This window comes from Lathamus discolor, chromosome 1, assembly GCF_037157495.1.
Source record: "Lathamus discolor isolate bLatDis1 chromosome 1, bLatDis1.hap1, whole genome shotgun sequence".
NCBI classification, from domain to species: Eukaryota; Metazoa; Chordata; class Aves; order Psittaciformes; family Psittacidae; genus Lathamus; species Lathamus discolor.
In genome coordinates this window covers 109,043,183-109,064,265 of record NC_088884.1, presented here as the reverse complement: position 1 = coordinate 109,064,265, position 21,083 = coordinate 109,043,183, and the positions used below count along the sequence as shown (strand labels likewise).

Here is a 21,083-nt window from a genome sequence, read left to right as displayed (position 1 = left end):
CAGACGAGCGTTAAGGACCCTTCCAACCCAAACCAACCTGGTATTCTATGATTCCCCCTCTTCAGAGGCACAGTGCTGCTTCTCCACTGGGCACGGGAGCCAGGCACACCCCAGTGTGGTGGCACATCTCCACTAACATTTCAGTCCTCCATACTGTCACCCTGAGCTTTGTGGGACACTAAAGTCTTATCTTCTGGATTTGCTGTTGCATTTGTTCTTCCTCGTGTCCATCCGCTGGTTTTAAGAAGAGGAGCAGCTTCAGAAGAGCAGTTTCCTCTTTCTTGGGAGGAACAGCAAACGCGCACCTCGTGCTGCCAGCCCAGCATTCCTCCCCAGACACACACCAACGAGAAGCGGTGCTAAGGTTAACGCTTTAAACACCTGGCATTTCCCGGTTCTAACCACCGACAGGGAAACCGGGCTGTCGTTGTGCTCAGTCACCAGCGAGCACACAACCGCCCTCGGCAGCTCCCGCTTGAGGCGGCACCGAGCAGCAGCAACAGGAGGAAGAGAAGGAGAAGGCTCCTCCTCTCCGCGGTCCCACATCCCTGCCGCTGCCCGGGGCCGCCTCCTCGCTCCCCGCGGCACCGCCCCGTACCCCGTGACGGTCCCGCCCCGGCGGTAAGAGCGGGGCGCGGTGGCCCCGCGGGGCGCGGAGGAGCCATGGGTTCGGTGGCGGAGCTGCTGCTGCCGCCGACACCAACACCGCCGCTCGGGGAGTGCGAGCGGGAGGCGCTGGCAGCGCCCGCCCGGCACCGGAGGCGCCAGGAGGAGCAGGTGAGGGGTCCGGGAGGGCGGGCAGCGGCTGCGGGCAGCATCGCGGACGGGGGTGCCCCCGCCGTCAGGCGATGGGGAACCGTGAACGCCTTCTGACTCACCCGTAGCATCGCCGTTGAGCAGGGCTTATGCAACCCGGCGGAGTGGGGCTGCCCCCGCGGGATGCTAGAGTATACCTTCCCCCCCGCCGTGTGCCCGCCTGACCCTCCTTCTTCCCGCCGAGACGCATAATCCGCGTGGGAGAGGATGGAGGCAGATCCTACACTCGTAGAGGACCAGGCTGGAAGGCACATCGGGGATCCTCTGGTCCAGCCTTTATGGAGAAAGCATGACCTGGGCTAGATGTCCCAGTACCGTGTCCAGCCGAATCTCAGAAGTGCCCAGTGTTGGGGAATCCACTGCCTCCCTGGAGAGATTATTCCAATGGTTGGTTGTTTTCATTGTGAAAGAACTTCCTCTTGGGTCCAACTGGATTCTCCAGAGCTGTAACTTGTGCCCATTACACCTTATCTTTTCCATGTGACTCCTTGTAAAAGGGAGTCTCCGTCTTCTTTGTAGCCACCCTTTAAATACTGGAACATGATGATAAGGTCTCCCCTGAGCCTTCTTTTCTACAGATGTACAAGGGTGGTCCCTGCACAGCAGTCACGTGGGAATATCTCGCTGGCAATCATTAGGGTGCTGTTGCCATCCTCTGATAGTTCAGCTCTCAGTCTTTCTTTTAAAGACTTAAATATATCAAGCTTTCTATTGTTCTCTTGCTTCTGGAATTGAATATTGTCATTGGAGAAACATCCACGCATTCTTTGATTTGTCTGCATTCTTCAGGGTATGCATTCTTGTGGCATGGTGGATGGAAGTGGCCTTTTGCTTAGGAAATGAAAAAAAGCTGTGTACGTTTCCCTGTTGTTAATTGTAAATGGCTTGCCACACACTCTTTGTTTCTCAGACAGCATTGTCCTGGTGCTTAGACAAAGGCAGAGTTCTTAACGCACCTTTATTGATGTTTCATATACAGAAAAAACAGAGCACAACCTTTTTCATATTCAGTACTTACATGCAAGGATCCACTGCAAATGCCATGAGCGGTTAAGAGAAATGCAGTAGCACTGATAATTGCACAGGGGCAGACAGAGCTCCTAGAGTATATCCCGAAGTAATTTCCAGACAGTTTTGTTCAATTTCTGAATAATTTCTGTTGAAAATTCTTATAATGACTGCACTCAACCATAAGTCAGCCCTTCCACAGATAGAATAGTTTCATATTTGAAAGCATCTGGTAGTACCTGCCAGATTTTACAGCCAGAAGTGGGCCACTGCTGGAAGACATTGGTACTTGAGAATTCACTTGTTAAACCACTTACGTAAGTCAGTGCATCTTCCTTGTCCCTTTCTGTAGAAAAATAGGGCAGAGCAGGGCACATACCTGAATGCCAGGTAAGGCGGGATGCGCTGAGAGGTGCAGGAGTTCCTCGCTCTGTGGCCACAAGCCCTCCTGCGGGATATAGCAGGAGAGTCAGAAACACACTCTGGCTGCTGTCTTCCCTGAAAAGGAAGGTTTAAAAGTTACATCAGGTCGTGTCAGGTGTTACTGCTGCCAAACTGGTTGTAACTCCACACTGAGGAGGGAGCTCCCCACAGGTTACCACTGCCTCTCTGTTAGTGATAGGTGTGTAATTGTGGTTCCAGAGGATGGTGCATGCTGAAGAATGCTTTCCAGTGTTGCCTAAACACATCTTTAAATGAAGTTGGTAAAGCTACTGCTTGGGTGGCTGCAGGGATGCTTGCCTGAGAAGCTCTCTTCCCACTATTCTCAGGCACAGGTAGTGATTGGGGTGTAATGTTAGGATAGCAAGGCAAAAAGTTTATATAGGCCCTTAGGAAGAAAGAGAAGATCCTTCCTGTTTATTGGAAACATTTCATTGTTGTAGCATGTTTTTTTTTGCATACTGAGGGTGCCAGCAAGAGTATCAGTTGCCTTTATTTACTATATGTAGAGAATGTGAATATTTTATCAAATAACAGTAAGAATAATCATAATTTGATAAATAAGAGTATTTTAGTTTTCTGTTTAGGGAGGACTAAAGCTAGGTGAGGAGTTAACGGTACGTACACATGCTGCGCGCTTTGACAGAAGGTCCCAGGTTGCCCTTTCAAGAGCAGCACAGACATGTAGCTTGAAGGGGCTCCTGGTTCATCAAGCCTCAGTTCTCCCTGCCCTTTCTGCTCTCATGGAGGGGCTGTTGCTGAACCCTGCTGTTCCAGCAGGCAGGAATCCTGTTTCCAGGCTGGGTCCTTACCTGGAGTCCCTCATGGAGGCCTAGCATTGTCCCGGTGTTTGCTGAGGGTGTTAACGTTCTTAACCCAACCACTGGTCCTCAGCCTGCGTTGTCCTGCTTCATGTTCTCTCATGAAGTATAAATGTGTGTGCTGGCTTACTGCTATGTGCTATGCAAAAGAAATAAATTGGTCAAAATCTGATTTGACCATGGTGTAAATTCTTAATTCTCTCAGCTGATGCAGAGTAAAGCCCGAATGACAGCAAATCCTTTGGCCTTTTTTGAGAGGGCTTTTTGGTGAGGATCTGGAGCCCATAACCTGGGTGTGATTTGTTTTTTTCCCCCCGTTTCCTCCAAACTAAACTGAATTTAAGATCACGCCTAGTAACATAATGCTAAAAGAAAACCTTCCTGACAAGTAGGACCTAAATAATAATATATACACCCTTCAGTGTTTGTTGTTTTTAAAGATAGTACTCTATAGGAAAGAAATCTATTTAGTGCCAAACCTTCTGGCTTTTGTCTTGTATTGAAGCTCATTATTACATCAGCAAGGACAATGCATAATGAAACTACTGACAGGTACACTTTTAAAAGAATAGAAGGATAGGTTACTAAATGTTATATGTAACCTTAGGAATTGTTATTGCAGTGGACTGTAGAATTACATAATTCAGTGATTAGATTTAAAAGCTGAACTGGTTCATCATGTGATTAATATCTTTTGTAGGTTTGCATGCAAAGATAATTATGTTTACTTTAGTCTTTGAAGCATCACAGAACCTGGGTGGTTTCTTTCACCTACATTGCACTGCTGTTGTTCACAAGTGGTATGTGAATACAACAAAAGACTCAGCTGCTCCTGAAGCCATAGGAGGAGGTTGCTGCTTCACCCTGAGAGCTCACAGTTTATTCCTACCTGTTGGTAGTTACTGGTCAGATGCACAAGTTGTCATGTATTTTCAACATCGCAAGAGTTAAGGACCACAAATCTCCTTCCCTAGCCCACTTTCTTTAAATAGGTTAGCCTTTGTCATACTGCTACAGTCTAAATGTCATCAACACCTACAAATTAAACTGAAATAAGAAGAGAAAGGTGACATGCAAGCGAGTGTGTAATAATAAAAGGTGAGGCCAAAGTCCTGCGTTACAGCAGGACATAAGGTGGTGTTAGCAAGAGACACAGCTTTGAAGCCAGGCTTTGTTACAGCAAACAGGTTTCCTGAAAGCCATTCACTGTGGCTGTCTTCTATACTGAAAATTGTCTTTCTGGGCAGTAATGGGTTTTAGTCTTTTGTAATCCAAATGGAAGGCAATGGCATAACTCCCAGTTGCTTCAGTGAGGCCAGGATCTCCACCTCTTGCTAGTTTAGGATACACAGAATCTGAAGTGCTGTCTGACAGCTAAACTGAAACCAACGCTTCTCCTAGAAAATGTCTGAATCGCAGAATGGTTTGTGTTGGAAGGGACTTTAAAGATCATCTAGTTCCAAAAATTCAGAGTTAATATGCAATGCATGTATTCACAAGTAGATAAATCAGCTTAGACAATCACATTTTAACCTGACTCTGTAACCCTTTGGGATATTTTATTATTATTTCGAACAGTGTTTTATATCTCTAAGTAAGTGGAGTGTTTTATCTAATAATAGATGGCTTCACGTTTAGAGGAGCAATTATAAAAAGTCCTTGGTGTTTCCCTGTGGGAATTATGTTGAAGAGGTACGAGTGATTTAAATAAGTTCAGGTGTTGAGATTTTTTTTATTTTTTTTTTAAGTTTCCAATATCGGTAGTATTTCTCCAGCATGAAAAGAATGAGCAGAAACAAAACTAGAGGGTGATATCAACAGCCTTGTGGTATCCTTCATGTGTTTCACTGTTCATTGGACTATAGGACAGATGCGTGTTCTGTTGCCTGGAACGGCATCATTTTGGTCGTAACTCAGTAGAGGCCAAGAACGTTTTAAAGTAAACTTGTATGTATGGAAACTGTGATGCCCAAGGCTAGAAACCTATTTCTAATTTATTCCACGCCCAGATAATCTGAAAATTGTAGGTTTCTCGTGCTTGCAGTTGCTGGGATTTGTTTCCAAACAAAAACAGTAATACCTAAGAGGAAGGGCTTAATCCCAAATTTGTTCTGGCTGTACAAATAATTTAATTCTGCAGACATTCATAGCTACAAAACAATACATGATAATAACTTTCTAAACAGCATTAATGGGGTTTCCGAACCTTAGAAGGATTTGAAGGAAACAAACGAAATAACCAAAGGCAAGCCCTTCAGACACACCTGTAGTACCTACAGTAGGCAGCATAGCATGCTCTGCTTGAATGATGTGAAGATCCCATTTTCTTAAAGAAAAACAGGATTCTGGAGAGAGAAGTGAATAGAAATTTTTTCTCTTTAAAAGGCAAAACGAACTAACAGCTGATGCTTTCCAGCAAGCCAGTGCATTGATACCACACTGGATATACAGTGGATTGAAAGCCTATTGCTGGGTCGAGCTGACCAATTGTAGTGGGGGAACTTTGAACAAAATTCTATGGAAATGAAGTATTGCAGGTGTAAGGAAAAGATAGATTAGAAATTGGGTTTGGTCTGGTCCCTATGTAAAATGGCAACATGGGTGGGAACAAGTTGCAGGGACATTAGCAGGAGCAAAAGGGACAGTCTAAACACCAGGGAGAGAAGCAGATCTTAACATGGGGCTGGGGGGTTTCCTCTCCTGTGCTGGGTTCTTGTCCGTGACACTTTCTCATCTCAAGCTGTATTAGTGGGGAAGTTTACTCCTGAAATTACAAGATTCAACCACAGTCTATTGAGAGAAGCCTCTATTGCTCTTGAAGCCTTCTCTGCCTTGTACATGCACAAGTTCAGTATCTGGAAAAGCCTTTTTACCTCCTCAAGTTGTCTTTTTTTCCCTGATGTCCTTAACCACATACGTAGAGGAAGTTAAGTTAGCTGGGTTGCCACTGGTAGGAAATGGCAGGTAGGAAGCAGGTAAGGACTTGACACATCCACTGTACCTCGTTGCTGTTCTCTCTGAGAATATTCTTTGAGAATAACCCCAAAGGCCCAACTTGGTCTGGAGCTGATGTAGGCACACAATTGTGTACACGCTGAATGGGCTAGAACTTAAGGCCAAATTTTAGGCTCCTGGTAGGTGTTCATGCCAGCTTTCTGAAAGCTGAGGGAGAGGACCTGCTCTGGCATCAGACCTGCATGCACAGTGCTTTGCTATCACAAGCTTTTGAATTAGCAATGTGTCTTTGCTGGTTCAAAGGTCTTTATGGCCTTTTTGGCCTAGAATTAAATGGCCTGAAACTGGTTTTATCGTACCATCAAACCACAGCCTGCACTCTGGCAGGAGTCATCTTCACCTTCAGGCATGGGGAAGAACTGAGGGAAAGGGCAGCTGACATCCCTGGAGAGGGGCACACTGCCCCAGCCCTGATAGCAGTATAGCAGTACTAGTGAATGCCAAGGGCATGGGAAAAATGTGCAGGATGAAAGAGATGCATTCCTCAGGGCAACAAGGGCAATATAAGCACTCTGAATGACTTGGCCACATGTGATCCCTGTGGTGGCATGCCTTCCCTCTTCTGCCTTTGATCCCACTACTGAAATACTGCCCTCACTGTCCAACTATCCAACTCAGTGCCTGGGCTCAGAAAGTCTTTGAACCTCAGATTACTGGAAGCCAAAAGAGTACTCTCAAGAAGCACTGCTGCAGCATGTTACTCTTTACCCTACTATTGGCTATGGTTAGTGAGCAGACACCTGTGTGGAGGGAGCTGCAGCCTCACTCGCTCCAGCTGTTTCTACGTTCTGCGGTCCAGGTTTCAACAAGGCCAGTACACTCAGCATGTCGCACCTCTGGGCAAAGCTGTAGTATTTGCTCTTCCTCTTATTGCAGCCGCTGCTTGTTCGGAAACCCCTGAATTATAGATTTTTATCATGAGGTTTCAACTCTCCTTAGTGACCCCCAAATGACAGTCATGAAAGGGGACCTCTCTAAGTTTGGGGAGAATTTGTGTCTGTATATGTATTACAAATAGACTGCAAGTTGCCCCATGCAAAATAATTACCTTGCAGAAACTGCCCTTTAACTTCCATCTTTGCAATTTGCTTTGGCACGTGACTTTTTTGCCTATCATAGACAGCACTCGTTATAGTACTCCTGGCACAGCGGTCACTGGTCACCCTGAGAGGCAGCAGGGACCAGAAGCTGTGCTGTACAGAGCAGCAGCCTCAGCATCAACTAAAAACCAAAATCTAATACAAGCTTTTGTGATCCATAAACCAGCAGAGGCTTAAGTGTACTGAAGTGTACCAAAAAGCTCACAGAAAGGGACACCTAATCAATGCTTTATCTAAGATCTTTTTTCAGAGTTTGCTATGTGTGACACTCCATTTCTTCACAAATGACCAAAGGATCAGAGAACCTCAGGGATGTTTTACAGACCTGCTGCTGAGCAGCCACATCATGCACAGGAATATATCACGACAGCCCTCAGTGGTGATGTCTATTGGATTTGTCCTGGTGTCCAGTATTTCCCCATGCCAGCAGGATTGCAATGGTTTATGGGCACTGTTTCAACAGCTTGATATTCCTCCATGCACAAGTTCAGTATCTGGAAAAGCCTTTTTACCTCCTCAATGCAAAACCACTACTGGTATTTCAAAGTTTGTTCCAGCAACTGTTGATCTAGAGTTGCTGTAAAAGCTGACTAAGGGAATCCAGTGCAGTTGCTTTTTGTATGATGTTGTTGCTTGTTTCTATAGAAACATCTTGTTTCTGTTTTACTAATGTGTCTAGATTCTTGCTGTGGAATGGAGGTTAACCCAAGCGTTATTTTGCAATTTTTTTTTTTTTATTTAAACTTCCTCTAAATATGACACTTTTGTTGGCAGCAGTTGTAAAGTACTTTAGGTATTAAGAATTTGGCTAGTTTTCTTACATTTGCTTTTTCCCCCCAGAGGAACAAGTAAACTTAGTTTTTCTCTGTCTTGTTTTTCATTTGGAAGTGAGGCTTTTTCTTACTCGTTTTCTAATCTATTCATCTTTTCATATTTAAAGATTAGATTAAATCAGATTAAAAACAGCCTAGAGAAATGAACCTGTTTGTTGCTTTTTTTTTCCTGCAGACAGTTGAAATTAATTTTGTCTTTATCAGTCTCTTGGCTGACTGTCAAGATCTTTTCACTGTTTACATTCACAAGGTCAAATACTAATTGTTAGTTTCGGGCTAGCAAAGGATTGCGAGGGGATAACGATCTCTTCCTCCTATAGTAGGAAAGGAGGAAAATCAGAAACATTTCCAATAAAATCATTTGCTGTTCTTGGGCAGATTTCACTTTCTTTTAGGTAAACATATGGAACATTTTTAAGCTTGAGAAGGCAGGGTGAAATCCTGGTTGCACGCCAGATGTTACTAGTAATGAAATGGTCTAGTTTGCATATTGTGGAGGAGCAGGAGACAGAAAGCCTGCACCCGACCAACTTGTGCATCCCAGGGTTTTGTGCTGGTATCCTGCTATAGGGCAAGGCTGTGGTTCCCACAAAGAGGAGGCCACAACCTAAGAACTTGCTGTTTGCTGTTAATCTCCAAAGCCTGTCCATGGCAGTAGGCAGAGTGGTCAGCAGGTTGAGTACTAGCAGGATGGGGCAATTCATTCCTCTGTGATTTACAGTGCTGACTGCCTAACTATCAGATATCTGTAGCTGTATGTTGACTGGTATGTGTCCCTGTCTGCACCTAGCAGAAGTTGGTCTCTTATTTTGGAGAGGAGGGAACTTGTGGTTTCTTCCATCCTGCTCTCCGTCATCCGCTCACTTTCTTTTCGTATTTTTCTGTAAGACAGATTGAGCTCGAAGTATTTTCAGTTTTGGTTTGTATCCTCTAAAAAGAGATGACTTTGTGAGGCTCTCTCTTCTGAGCATTAAATGCTCCAGCTTTCAAAATACAGCAAGTAAGCATGTTCCTAAAGTCACATCTCGGAGGCTTTTTTGACATTTAAGTGGCTATGGGCTTCAGCTGTCAGACACACCACCTGTTCCCTGGAGTAAAAATAACCACGACCAGAGTAAAATAGGTAGAGAGCAGTTAAATACTGCAGAGAAACCTTTTATTTGGGGGAAAAAATGGAAGGGTGTGGGTGGGCGTGTAAATGTGAGATCCCCGAGCTCCCTCATTATGCCTTGTATTTTTAACATCTCTTTTGGAAGTTGTTAAACTTTCAAAAGTTTGCTACTAAGCTCAAAAGGGGTTTGTTTTCTATCTAATGTAGAAATAATTCTTTTAAATATGCCAGTTCTTTCGTTCCTTTTTAGCTGTAAATGTGACTGATCGATTGGCATGTTACAAACAATTTGGAGGTGCTGCTGCTTTTCTGTGTTGGAGATGATCTTTATGGATTCCTTTTTCCTGCTCTCCTCTCTCTCTGCCTTCCTTGCACAGCAGCATTTTTTCGACTTCAAAATCGCTAGCTTTTAGATGGAGAGCAGTTATTTTCCCAGTCCATTGGCCTTTTCTCCTCCATTACCTGAGTTCATGTTTGTGTAATGACCTTTTTCATAGCTGATGCGAGAGAAACTGGTAGACTTGTACTCAGCCCAGTGCTCTTGTCAGGTTGAGTGTGGGGTGGGAATTTGTCAAATTGTCTGAGCAGCAGAAGACTGTTTGGTTTCTTCAATTCATTACTCATTCAGAATTGGAAGAGGAATGTTATCTGGTTTGTTTTGAAGGATCTTGTGCCTTCAGAGTAGTTGAATGGATTTTTAATTTCTTTTAACAAAACAGTGTGAATCTTTAGGTGGAACAGGTTCCTTATATTCATCTACTCTCCCCTCCCGTGGAATTTAGGCTGTTGAACTTCATCCACTTAATTTCATACAAGTCAGTTACCCAGATTATTTTTTTTCCCACACCTGCAAAACAATCCCAAAGTGGAAAAAAAACCAACTCAACATCCTTAGGCTGAGTGTGGAAAACTGTGGACCAAACTGCTGCTTCAGCAGATGAAATGCCTGGAAGGCAGGACCGTAATTACAGCCATTCTCATGGTTAGTGCAGTGCTGAGTATTGTTGCTGGGACTGAGAATTGTAGTTGCTTTAGAGTCTTTTGTGGTCCTCCCAGAGAATTCAATCAGCCCACTGTTGCCTTTCCTGGTAGCCCCATAGTACCTCATTACATAGCCTTGTGTCAAAGTTTGTGATGAAGCAGGGTTGTCTTTCTTCCAGGAGGCTGGCAGGAGGCACTAGCTACAGCTGCTGGGGCAGCCTGTGTTCCTCCTTTCAGGCCACTGTCTTCTTTCCAGGATAAGCACTGGCAGGGTTAGCAACCCTGAGCACAGAGATGCACCTACGCACAGGTGTTGCAGTAGTTTGTCATGTGCGATCCGTGTGTGGCCAGCAAAACCACCACATCCAGCAAGTGTGGGGTGTCCTGAGCATGAGCACTGGGCTCCGTTGCTTGCCAAGGAAAGTGCTGCAGCAGCAGTTGGACCCCTGAGAGAAGCTGCAGGGGTTTCCAGGGAGAGCTTGTTGGCAATGCTGTGTAAGGGCATCTAGTCTTTGTGTAAGGACATTATTGATACTATCCTTAAGTGAGTTAGCATTGCTGGTAGCAGAGAAATGCTACATCTGTGATGAGAGAGCATTCCATGCTCTCTTTGATTAGCTACTGGAAAATAACTTCCCAGGTCCATGTCCCCTTTGGATCCATTTCTGTTCTGCATCCTCCAAGGGTTTGGCAAAGTCACTTGTGATCTGCAAATGGAACTGTGTGATCCCCGCAATTTGAGGGGAAAAGACCTTGAACTGGCTACATTAGAATAACTGGAATAGTATCCCCAGGGAAGTAGTGGATTCCCTAACACTGGACACTTCAGATTTGGCTGGACAGCATGTTGGGAAATCTAGTCTAGTTATGGTTTGCCCATAAAGACTGGAGCAGTTGATCCTTGAGGATCCTTCTAACCTGGTTATTCTATCATTCATTATACTTAGAAGACGCAGACGGGTAAGCCTTAAACAGTTGTGGAAAGTTCAGTTCTAACTTGATCCTTCTCTCCTAGAATGAAGCATATGAATCATTGCAAAGATGGTTTCTCTAGGTGGGGTTGGGGGTGTATGTTCTTAGGGGATCTCGTGTTCCTCTGAATGGTCAAAACACCCCCAATGGGAAGAAAAGGTTCCTACTGTTACAGTGGACTGGTGTGACCTCTGCTCATGACTTATCATGTGCTTTCCTGAATTTAGGCAGCAGTGAGTTTGAGTGAATGCGGGGGGAAGTTTGCCATAAGCAAGGGCAGTCAGTGGTCACAACACTTGTTCATCATCAACACAACACAAAATTACGTAACTGGTAAAGCCACAGACGGCCATTCATTGGGTTCAGTAGGCTGAGCTGACTTTACCTTCTCTGTTGTTTTAAAGCTAGTCCAGGAAAACTATCAGTTACATGGGAGATCTTTTTCAGAAGCTGATGCAGGAGCACCAGCTGTGCTGGAAGTGGATGGAACTCGCACTTAGTATGTCCTCTGAGACATTCATTCTGACAAATAGGTCCCTTTCTGACATCCTGCATCTGAGAGTGCTCCTCGTGGTTCTCCTTAAAACATCCAAAGCCCCAAAGCCATTTGGCCATAACAGCTGGGTAAATTTGGTTACAAAGTTTACGTATTAAATATTTTCAGAGTTTAGATCTTCAAGTTCTGCCTTTCTGCCAGTAAACAGCGGGAGACTGCAGACAACAGCTTTGCTGATGAAAACCAGGCTGTCCTGAACAGGAAGGGAAATTTTGTAACACCAAACATCCAAAAAAATAAGAGAAAAATGGGTGGTTAATGGGAATCCTTGGGTACTGCAGTGGGCTTGTGGAGAACACTGTACGTACATGCTGAGCAGCAGGCCAGATCAGATGCTTCTCCTGTTCCATGTGATAACTCTATGCTTAAGTTCAAATAAATAGAAACGAAGTACGAAATGGAGTACTGCATCCAGCTCTGGAGTCCTCAGCCCAGGATAGACATGGACCTGAAAAACTGACAGAGGGTAGATTAAGATTAGACATTAGGAAGAAATTCTTCACTGTGAGGGTGGTAAGGCACTGAACAGATTGCCCCAAGAAGCTGTGGCTGCCCCATCCCTGGCAGTGTTCAAGGCCAGGTTGGATGGGGCTTGGAGCAGCCTGGTCTAGTGGAAGGTGTCCCTGCCCATGGCAGGGGGGTTGGAACCAGATGATCTTTAAGGCCCCTTCCAACCCAAACCATTCTGTGATTCTATGAAATATATTTTAAATTAAAAAAAAAAAAAACAAACAAAAACACTATATGAAAGCATTTAAGGACTATAAAATGAAAAGGAAATTCAGCCAATGAAGTCATACATAGTGGTTGTGCATTTGTATAAAGGAATCTGCTAGCGTGATTTGCTGTAAGTGCATTGATGTCTAAAATAAAATCACATGGATGTAAAATTAATTTAAATTACAGTAAGAAGTAATTCATTACAGAAAGTTGACAACATTAGGTAAGGAAACAAATGCAGTCAGCATTTCTGATATGTTCTTTTTTTAGGTTCATTCACACAGGGAAGCCTCTTTCTTCTTCCGAAATAATCCCGTATGTGTTTATTGGGTGAGTGTCTTTCCATCAGTTGGAGGAAGGATTGGAGAAAAGTTCAGGAAACACTACTGCTGTTCCTCTCCTTTCAGGAGATACTTTGGGCATGTGTCCATCTATATCCAGTTGGATCTCTGGCTGCTCTTCTGCTCCCCCAGCCCCTCTGAATTTCTTCATCATGCCTATCTTTGAAAGAGGGAGGAAAGGCAAATAAACTACTACAGAGGAAGCAGACCTCTCTTATGTTCCTTCCTGCATTGTGGCAAATGAATTCTGGGGGTGCCCCCCTGAACAGCACATGTTAGCTATGAGGAGAAGTGCTGCTGTAAAGGCCTTGAAACCTTGATTTCTTGTGGGCTAGTGCAGGTACAGAAATTTCCTCTGCTTCCTCTTGATGCACAAAAGAAAAAATGGAAGTTATGAAGCCAAAACTGAGTTGCTGATTTTTAAAACTAGCAGCTTAAAACAGGAACTTACTTTGCTTTTAACTGAAGCAGCTCTATTGGAATAGGAGGCTGCTCAGAATAGTATCTTTATCTTTCTGCATTTTTTTTTTTATGGTAGTATCTATGTCAAGCTTCAGGCTGATTCAGCAAGATTTAGTATGAAAATACTCTTACAGAAATGAAGAGTCAGCTGGGAACTGTGTGCTTGCTGGAGAAAACCAATTTCAAATAGCACTTAGGAAAGTACTTCTGGGAAAAAAGTAGTATTTGGTTCTGAGGATATGGTTTGAGATCTACTGGCACATAGGAAGGACTGCATGCTGGTTCACTATCACTCTGAAAATCAGTGAGAAAACTTCCAGCTGCCAGCTGATTTAGTATTTTTTAGCAGTCTGAGTCTTGTTACATTACTGGTGTTTGCCCTAATGGTTCTGGTTTAGGTACACATCTGAGGAAATGTGTTTGTCCAGCATGTGGAATATTATGCAAGAGTAAAGAAAAATACACCATCTGGGTTTTACAGCTGATCATCTGTTTTCGGCTTCACTTGGTTTTGCTGAGTTGCCTGAAGCAAGACATACTCAGCCTGAATTAACTGAAGCAGACTTTGAAATCTTGATCATTTCCATGATCATTCTGAATGGTTTTGTAAGCTCTTGAAACTGTTTAGGAGAAATAACTTGACACTTGTTTTGTAATGAAGCACACACTTGTCCTTCTCCTGTGCCTAGAGGCTTGCTGTGTGTAATTGCTTTAGGAATTTATGAATCTACCCTTGTTTGAGTAGGAGAAGGTGTGATAAAGTCTTGCTTTAAAAAGCAAATAAGACCTTGAGAGCCTGAGTAAGGTGGAATTTACTCTGTGCCCTGCTCAAGAGACTGTGCAACTTTGTGCTGTTAGCTTAACAAAGCAGAATGGGACTGCTAGGGAAATCCTGTGGCTTGCAGCTGCCTCATACTAGGAGAGACATTGTCAGTGCAGACACATACAGTTAATCATGGTTAGCTGGGCCAGTGGGATGGAGCTTGTGGACATGTGCCTGCTGGCAGCCTCCTTGTCTATGCTGCACTCCCTTGTTCTGTGTGAAGACTTCCAGGGCGTTAACCAAGTACTGTTAATAATCCAGAGGCAAAGAAGTGGGTTGTTTGTTTCCCCTCTCCTGGTTGCAATGGCCACTGGTTCAAAGCCTAAGCGACTTTGCTAGAGAATGCAGTGATTTCTCCTGCACATGTCAACTGTTTCTCCCAAAAGTGTTCTCTGCACCGCTTCATGTTAGGTGCACTCTGATCCCCTCTGCTGCCATCCCACAGGGACATGCTCCCTGTACACTCTGCATGCAGGAAGCAAACAAATATATTTTCCCTTCCCAGCACATCCTTTTCCCTAATTGGTGTGATGGACATACCACTTAGGCTAATAGTTTGCCTCACTGTGCTCTTTGGGATTAGTGGGATGAGAGTTCCTGTAATAGCACTGTCTTCCTTCATGGCAAGCCCCCAGCCCTGCCGAGTCTGCAGCAGCTCTCAAGAGGCTCTGCCTTTCATGAAGAGACTAATCTTGAGGGATTAATGAGGAAACAACACTTACTGGAATTAAATAAAGCGCAGTTAAAACCAAAATGCTGAAAACTAGAGGCAGAAAACAACCTGGGCCTGAGAAGTGGGCTGGAAAGAGGCAGGACAGTGGCTATCAATGCATAACCTCCAGAAAAATTGAACACAATATTGATTACTATTTAGGCTTAGTGCACCTTTCCGTTTCTGGGATTCAGTACTGAAGCTTAAGCCAAAATCTTTATGAATAAGCAAATAAAATACCCAAGCACATGCAGCTGATGGACTGTAAGGGTTTTGTTGGTGTCTTTTTCAGTAGCATCTGTGGTGCTTTACCCAGCCTTTATTTAGTCAGAAGGTTCTTCATTGTGGCATAAAGTCTAGCCTAGAAAAACAGTGTTTTGTTAGGTCTTCAGTAGATGTTATTCTGTGAGGATGGGAAATCACTTTATTACTTGCTCTCTAATGAAGAGCCTGCCACTGCTGTGGGAAGGAATTGCTTTTTCTCCAATGAAACCATGGTGTGTAACCTGGAATGCAGAATAGCCTTCATCTTTGAAGACAAAACTGAAGATACATGTTTGCTTTGAATCAAGGAATAGACTAATTGCACAGAGAGTTTGCAGGCCATTTGTTGGACCTATTGATTAGCTGACTGAAGTATTGATGAGTACCTGCTGCATGTGTTTTCATTGCTGCCTAATGGAAGGATTAGAAAACTCATGTTCATAGTCTTGAAGGAGTGGTTGCGGTGTCGCACCTAAACACAAGGCAATAAGGTTTTGTGCAAAGGATCTCTAAACACTGGGGAAGGTGAAATGAGATTTCAAGCTCTAATCTAGTTACAACTTACATGTTGAAACAGTCACCTGTTTTATGCAGTGATATTTAAATGTGGCATCTTTATCTAAAGATATGCTTCTGCTTTCCTATGCATTTACCCCATCATTTTCTTCTGGGAAGAAGTTCAGTGCTTGTTTCCTTTCCCCTTTGCTTCTTTGTACCACCACTTTGTGTCTGTGCGGCCCTTGGGTCTGTCTTCTTTTGCCTGACTTTCATAGCTTTCTACGCCAGCATTGGGATGGATGTTCACCTCCTTCCCAGTTGAATCCAGTATCCCTCTTTCCTTCAGTTCCCTGTGCTTTGGTGCAAAATGCTTTATAGTTCATGCTTAATTGTGTTGTGTCGTTCTCGTGGTTCTGATGATATTCTAGAAATAATTTATAACAAATCTGCTTCAGTCAGATCTCCTTCCTGAAATTACAGGCATCATCATCTAATTCATTTTGGTTGACCTGACATCCATGTTGCACAGAGAGGTAATATGTATGACCTACAGGAGAGCTTTTTTATCCCTCTAGAGTGGCATCTGGAGGGAAGACAGGCTGTCATATGATTGTAGTATGTCCCAACTTTGGACGAGTGTCATCATTAATGTTGTACTGAAGTCACAAACTATTTAATATCTCAGTTTGCGTGGATATCTCAGTTCTATTCATTCAAATAGAAACAGCTGAGACTTGTTCCAAATCACAGTAATAGGAACTGATTGTAGGACTGATACTTCCTAATTTTGTCTTCTTTTTGCAGGGCCAACAAGGACAAAGAAACCACACTGCAGAACCTGTAATAGATGACTATAAAAAAATGGGGACTCTCTTTGGCGAACTAAACAAAAGCCTCATCAGAATAGGCTTCACAAGGATGTACTTTGGAGAACGGATAGTAGAACCTGTAATAATTATATTCTTCTGGGTCCTGCTCTGGTTTCTTGGCCTACAAGCTCTTGGACTGGTTGCTGTTCTGTGCCTTGTCATTATTTATGTACAACAGTGAAATTTTATATATGCTGTTCACATAAGGTATTTCAACACTGTCACTGTGTCAGTGGATTTATGAGTTTAAGTGAAAGGGTGGCATATCAAAAGCTGCAATGCGTTGAATTGCATTTCGTTGAAGTTTCAATGTTTGGGACGAGGAGGACTAAAATGATGTATTTTAAGCAGTCAGCAGTGCCCTACTATTTCTTTGAAAGGCAAAAAATGACATGTTTGTAATATAATGGTGTCCAGCGTACTGTTTTCTGCATTCTTGGGGCCTTAGTCCAAGGACTGGCTTTTTGTCATTGCCCTCTCCCCCTGCAATGTTCTTGCTTAGTGTATTGGAAATTTCCTGCCGGGTTTTACAAGGGCACTCGATGTGAGTGTCCTGTTTCAGTGTTGTGAGGGGCTTATGTGCTGTTTGTTCCCTGAATCTGCCTAACTGGCTCTTTTTTCGCTGAAAAGGTAAATCTGCACGAGGGAGGTTTGCTAACAAACAGACCTACAATGACAAATGGTCATAAGGTGAATGCAACTTCCCGACACAAAAGCATCTTTGGTTAGTATAGTTTATAACAAGCTTTCCCTTCGGAAACAAGCTATGCCAGCAAAATTCTTTTATACTAATATTAGTAGCTTCCCACAAGGCTTCAGCTGTTGTTCAGTTGGAATCACAGTCCTGTGTTGGCCAAATGGTCTAATGTAGCTCTGCCTTGTGTTTGGAAATGTACTCTGCTCCTGCTGCTATTTTTCTTTCTTTTTTTTTTTTTATACTTGCTCTTTCCCCCAGCCCTCCTGCTGAAGATAAATATCTGGATAATTCATGGACTTTGTAGGTAGTTACAGCTGCAGTGTTGGAGAGCTGCCATTCCAGTTGGCAGTGCTAGATGGAATATTGTCTGCTTCCTCTGGGTCGCGTGTGAAGTGTCTGAGCATCCAAACAGATAGCAGACCAGATCTCTTAAAACTTCCCTGATTTGCTGCAGTGTGGACCAAACACGAGCTGGAAGCCTTGTGTACATAAACAAATCAGACCTGTTTCCTCATGCAAGCCAATAATGTAGTTGAAATCAGGTGGTCATTTTATGATTCATTTTCACACTAGACAACAAGAAGGCATATCTGTAGTTGCATGTCACAGGTAACACAAATGGGAGAATAGGATATACACATTCAAGAGTAGGTGCAAAATTCACTCTGGTTCCCTAGGGAGCCAGAGTGAATACTCAGTACACCAGGGGTGTACTGGGTATTTCCAAGTTGAATGTGCTCATTTAAAGAAAAACAGTAAAATGAGACGCTCTTTACTGAATAGGCTACCAATTTAATAACTTTTAGTAAGAAACCTAATTGCAAAATAGAATTCGTCTGTGGTAGAGCGAAATTATAAATTTATACAACGTAATAGATGTGAAATGTACAGAAAACTACTTAACCTTTTGCAGTGACTTTTTTCCTAAACATTTTTATACTAGCAGAGATCAACAATAGATTAGTTGAAAATGCTTCTTATCCAGAGGCTTTTGAAGTTAAGGAGAGCTTCTCTATGGTCCCAGTCCTGCAACTGGATTCTCAAGGCTGTTTTGTGCCTACTTGGATCATGTTGGTTGCTGAGCTCTATTTCCAGGACCTTTGGCACCAGTCCTCATGGACTTTCCTATTAGTGAAATAAGTGTGATTTAGGGCAGTGAACATGAACTTTAAAGTCTGTCTGTGCCTAAATACTATCTGTAGAGGTGTCTTTCTGCTTTTGTAATGAATGAATTAATTACATTTTGGGGAGCCCGGTCTCCTCTCCAGGTCCTCACATTGGGGAACTGAGGCCCAGCTGTGTGTTCAGATGGTAACCTGCATTCATTGGTCCTTACTTAGATAGTTATGCTGATGGCTGGGAAATGTTTGACAACAGAAGATGTTCTGGATACAGGGCTTTGTTACTCACAGCTGGAAGTCCCAAAGCAAGCAGCAAGTACAGGCTGAACTCAGAGGCAGGAGCTCTGTACTCACAAGTGCCTAGGGATAAACTTTGGTTTTGTTTCAAGTCCCTTAGAAAGCAGAGCATCTGTTTACACCTTGTATATTTGTATAGCTACAATGGTGGATTTATATGTGTTCTTCCCCTAGACCCTTTTGTGTAAGGGCTGTACTAGAAAAGCATCTTGTCATAAAAAAAAAAAAAAAAAAAAATCCTTCTTTTCTCTCCACAATCAAGTTATTGTTCAGAGGATCTCATCCAGTTCCTTTAATCCTGTAGGAAAAAGTCTCTGTTATATCCTTGTTCTGGTAGTACTCTTGTGTAAAGCTGCTGTGCTGTGAGATGGCATGTAGCATTTCCTTGAAGTTGTGATTTGCTATGTACATAATGAATGGGAAACAGTGATCCCAGGGTGTGACTGACAGGTTCAGTGAGGACATTGCTTATATGCATGTAACCCTTTGGTATGTGCATAACTATGACTGTTTCACTCATCATTTCAGTTGTTCTTCCGATGTTCATGTTTGTGTACATGTACTCTAGGGAAAGGTACCTTTTGGACTGAGACTGTGTACAAGTGAATGTTTATATGTTTTTTCTTAAGGGTAGATTACTACATGTTGTCCTTCTATGAAGCTTTTAACTTTTAAAAATGTGAAAAAATAGCCCTAATAGAGTTAGGTTGACTGAAAATGAAATAATGTATTGCATGGAAGATACCCCTTGCCCATTTGGTTTCATATATTCCATTGTATGTAAGAACTGCACAGAATCATCGGTTGTAATTTTGTGCTATTGCTGTACTATTTCCCTGTCATTTGCAGGAAAGTCAAAAAAGGGGACTGGGATAGAATCAGACATAAAGAGTGAGAAATTGAATGTGGTGAAGTGATGCTTATATGTGTCTGAAAAAATATGATCATAAACATGTGACAAAAGTGAGGGGGGGAATGGGTGAACAGTCCTCACGTTGTGTTCTTCCTTTTATCCAGATGTAGCTCCAAGGCAGAGGAAGCACCAAGCTTTCAAATGCTATCCCTAGCTAAAAAACAGGAAGATAATTTAAAAAAAAGGCAAAAAGAAAAAAAGACAACTTCACTGTTGTCTATATAGTGAAAAGTGATAATATTATATATATTGGTATAGATGATGATTATTCTTGATAGAACCGAAAGCACCTTTATGCATCTGTGTGTAGAACTGTATGAAGGAACTATGGCCCTTAAATCTGTGTTAAACAACAAATGATGTAATTCCAGTTGGTCTGTGTAACATATTGAAAGCTTTTTACATAACCTCTGTTTTTTAAAGGATGGACTCTTCAGTACTGTTTCGCAGCCACCAAATGCATACGTGTTTGAACTACTTTGTACAGAGAAGAGGCTCTACATGTAGGAGAACCTTGGAGAACCCATTTGCACTGAAAAATCATCACATCGAACCTGTCCATATTAAAAGGAAAAAACGTATTTCTTAAAAACTCTGTATAAAATGAATCCTGTGGAAAGCACTTTGTTACTCTTTCTAATAAAAAACATTGCCATCAATGAGAACTGTGAATTCTTTATGGTGCTTTGTTCATGGTTACTTGACTCCTTTCGAAATATGGTAGGCCCAGATGACATGGGGCAGCATTCAGATATCCACTGAAATTGGTTAACTTGCAATTAGTGGAGAAACAAATCCACTTTAAACTGTTCATTCTTTTCTTTCTGCAGGTCAGAAGGGTGTTCATTCTACCAGACACATAAGTGTATCTGTGTTGCTCAGAATGCACAGTGAGTTAAGCAGTACAGGTTTTCTAAAGGCAGCAAAGCTGAATTTTGGTTCTTCAGACTGTGCACAAAGTAAGTAAGACTCACTGCTTGAATAAATTCAAGCCTTCAGGTTTTATTTCCAATACAGTATCTTGGTCATGCCTTTTATCGAATGCATGCGAATTCAGGAACAGCCTGTCTTTGATTCTTTAATTCTTTGCATCCTATGCTTTGCTCTAAGCTTTGGAAGTTTATTTTTTAGCTTCTCCCTTCTTGTTATTTTTCTCCTTTCACTCTAGTGTTGCCTTCTCTGAGGCCGTTCACCTAGAACAGACTCTCTGTGCCTAAGGGTTCAGGCTTTTTCAGCATTCAGTCATCTTAAAACCTACCTAGACAATCTATTTTCAGTTGGATTTTATGTTTTACAACATGCCTGCTTAACACCAGAAGGGAGGAAACTGCAGACAGGATTTTAAGTAATATGTGTATGCTGGTAATCACTTCTTTTTTACAGTGCTTATCTGTTAGTTTAGATGAAGGTTACAAACCTGTGATTTGCAGTTGCCAAAGGTCCAAGAAAGTGTTGCAGCTCTGCAGGGTAAAGGACTGCTGGTAGATTGGCACGAGGATTTTGAGAATAGATGGGTCAAGCAGCAGTAGCTTAGGGTTGTTTCAAGCTCATGCAGGTGGGTAGGTTGCTAACTTGCCTAAACTCCTGCCAAAGTTGTTTCTTTCAACAACTGTCTCCCAAGTGCATATAAAATCATCAGTGTTCCTTCTGCACTCATTCTGAAGAAACTGAGCTTACATCAGCTCAGTTATACACAGAGGAACCAAAAGGGG

General features: G+C 42.8%; 1 protein-coding gene across 1 annotated transcript; it reads left to right on the top strand.

Annotated features, from left to right (window-relative positions):
- The first annotated feature begins 389 nt into the window (after window positions 1-389).
- Window positions 390-20,036, top strand: FAM241A (family with sequence similarity 241 member A). Its single transcript, XM_065690205.1, has 2 exons — window positions 390-777; window positions 16,279-20,036. Exons 1-2 carry the CDS (start codon window positions 664-666, stop codon window positions 16,522-16,524), a joined length of 360 nt encoding a protein of 119 aa, XP_065546277.1. The 5' UTR covers window positions 390-663; the 3' UTR covers window positions 16,525-20,036.
- The last annotated feature ends 1,047 nt before the right edge of the window (window positions 20,037-21,083 follow it).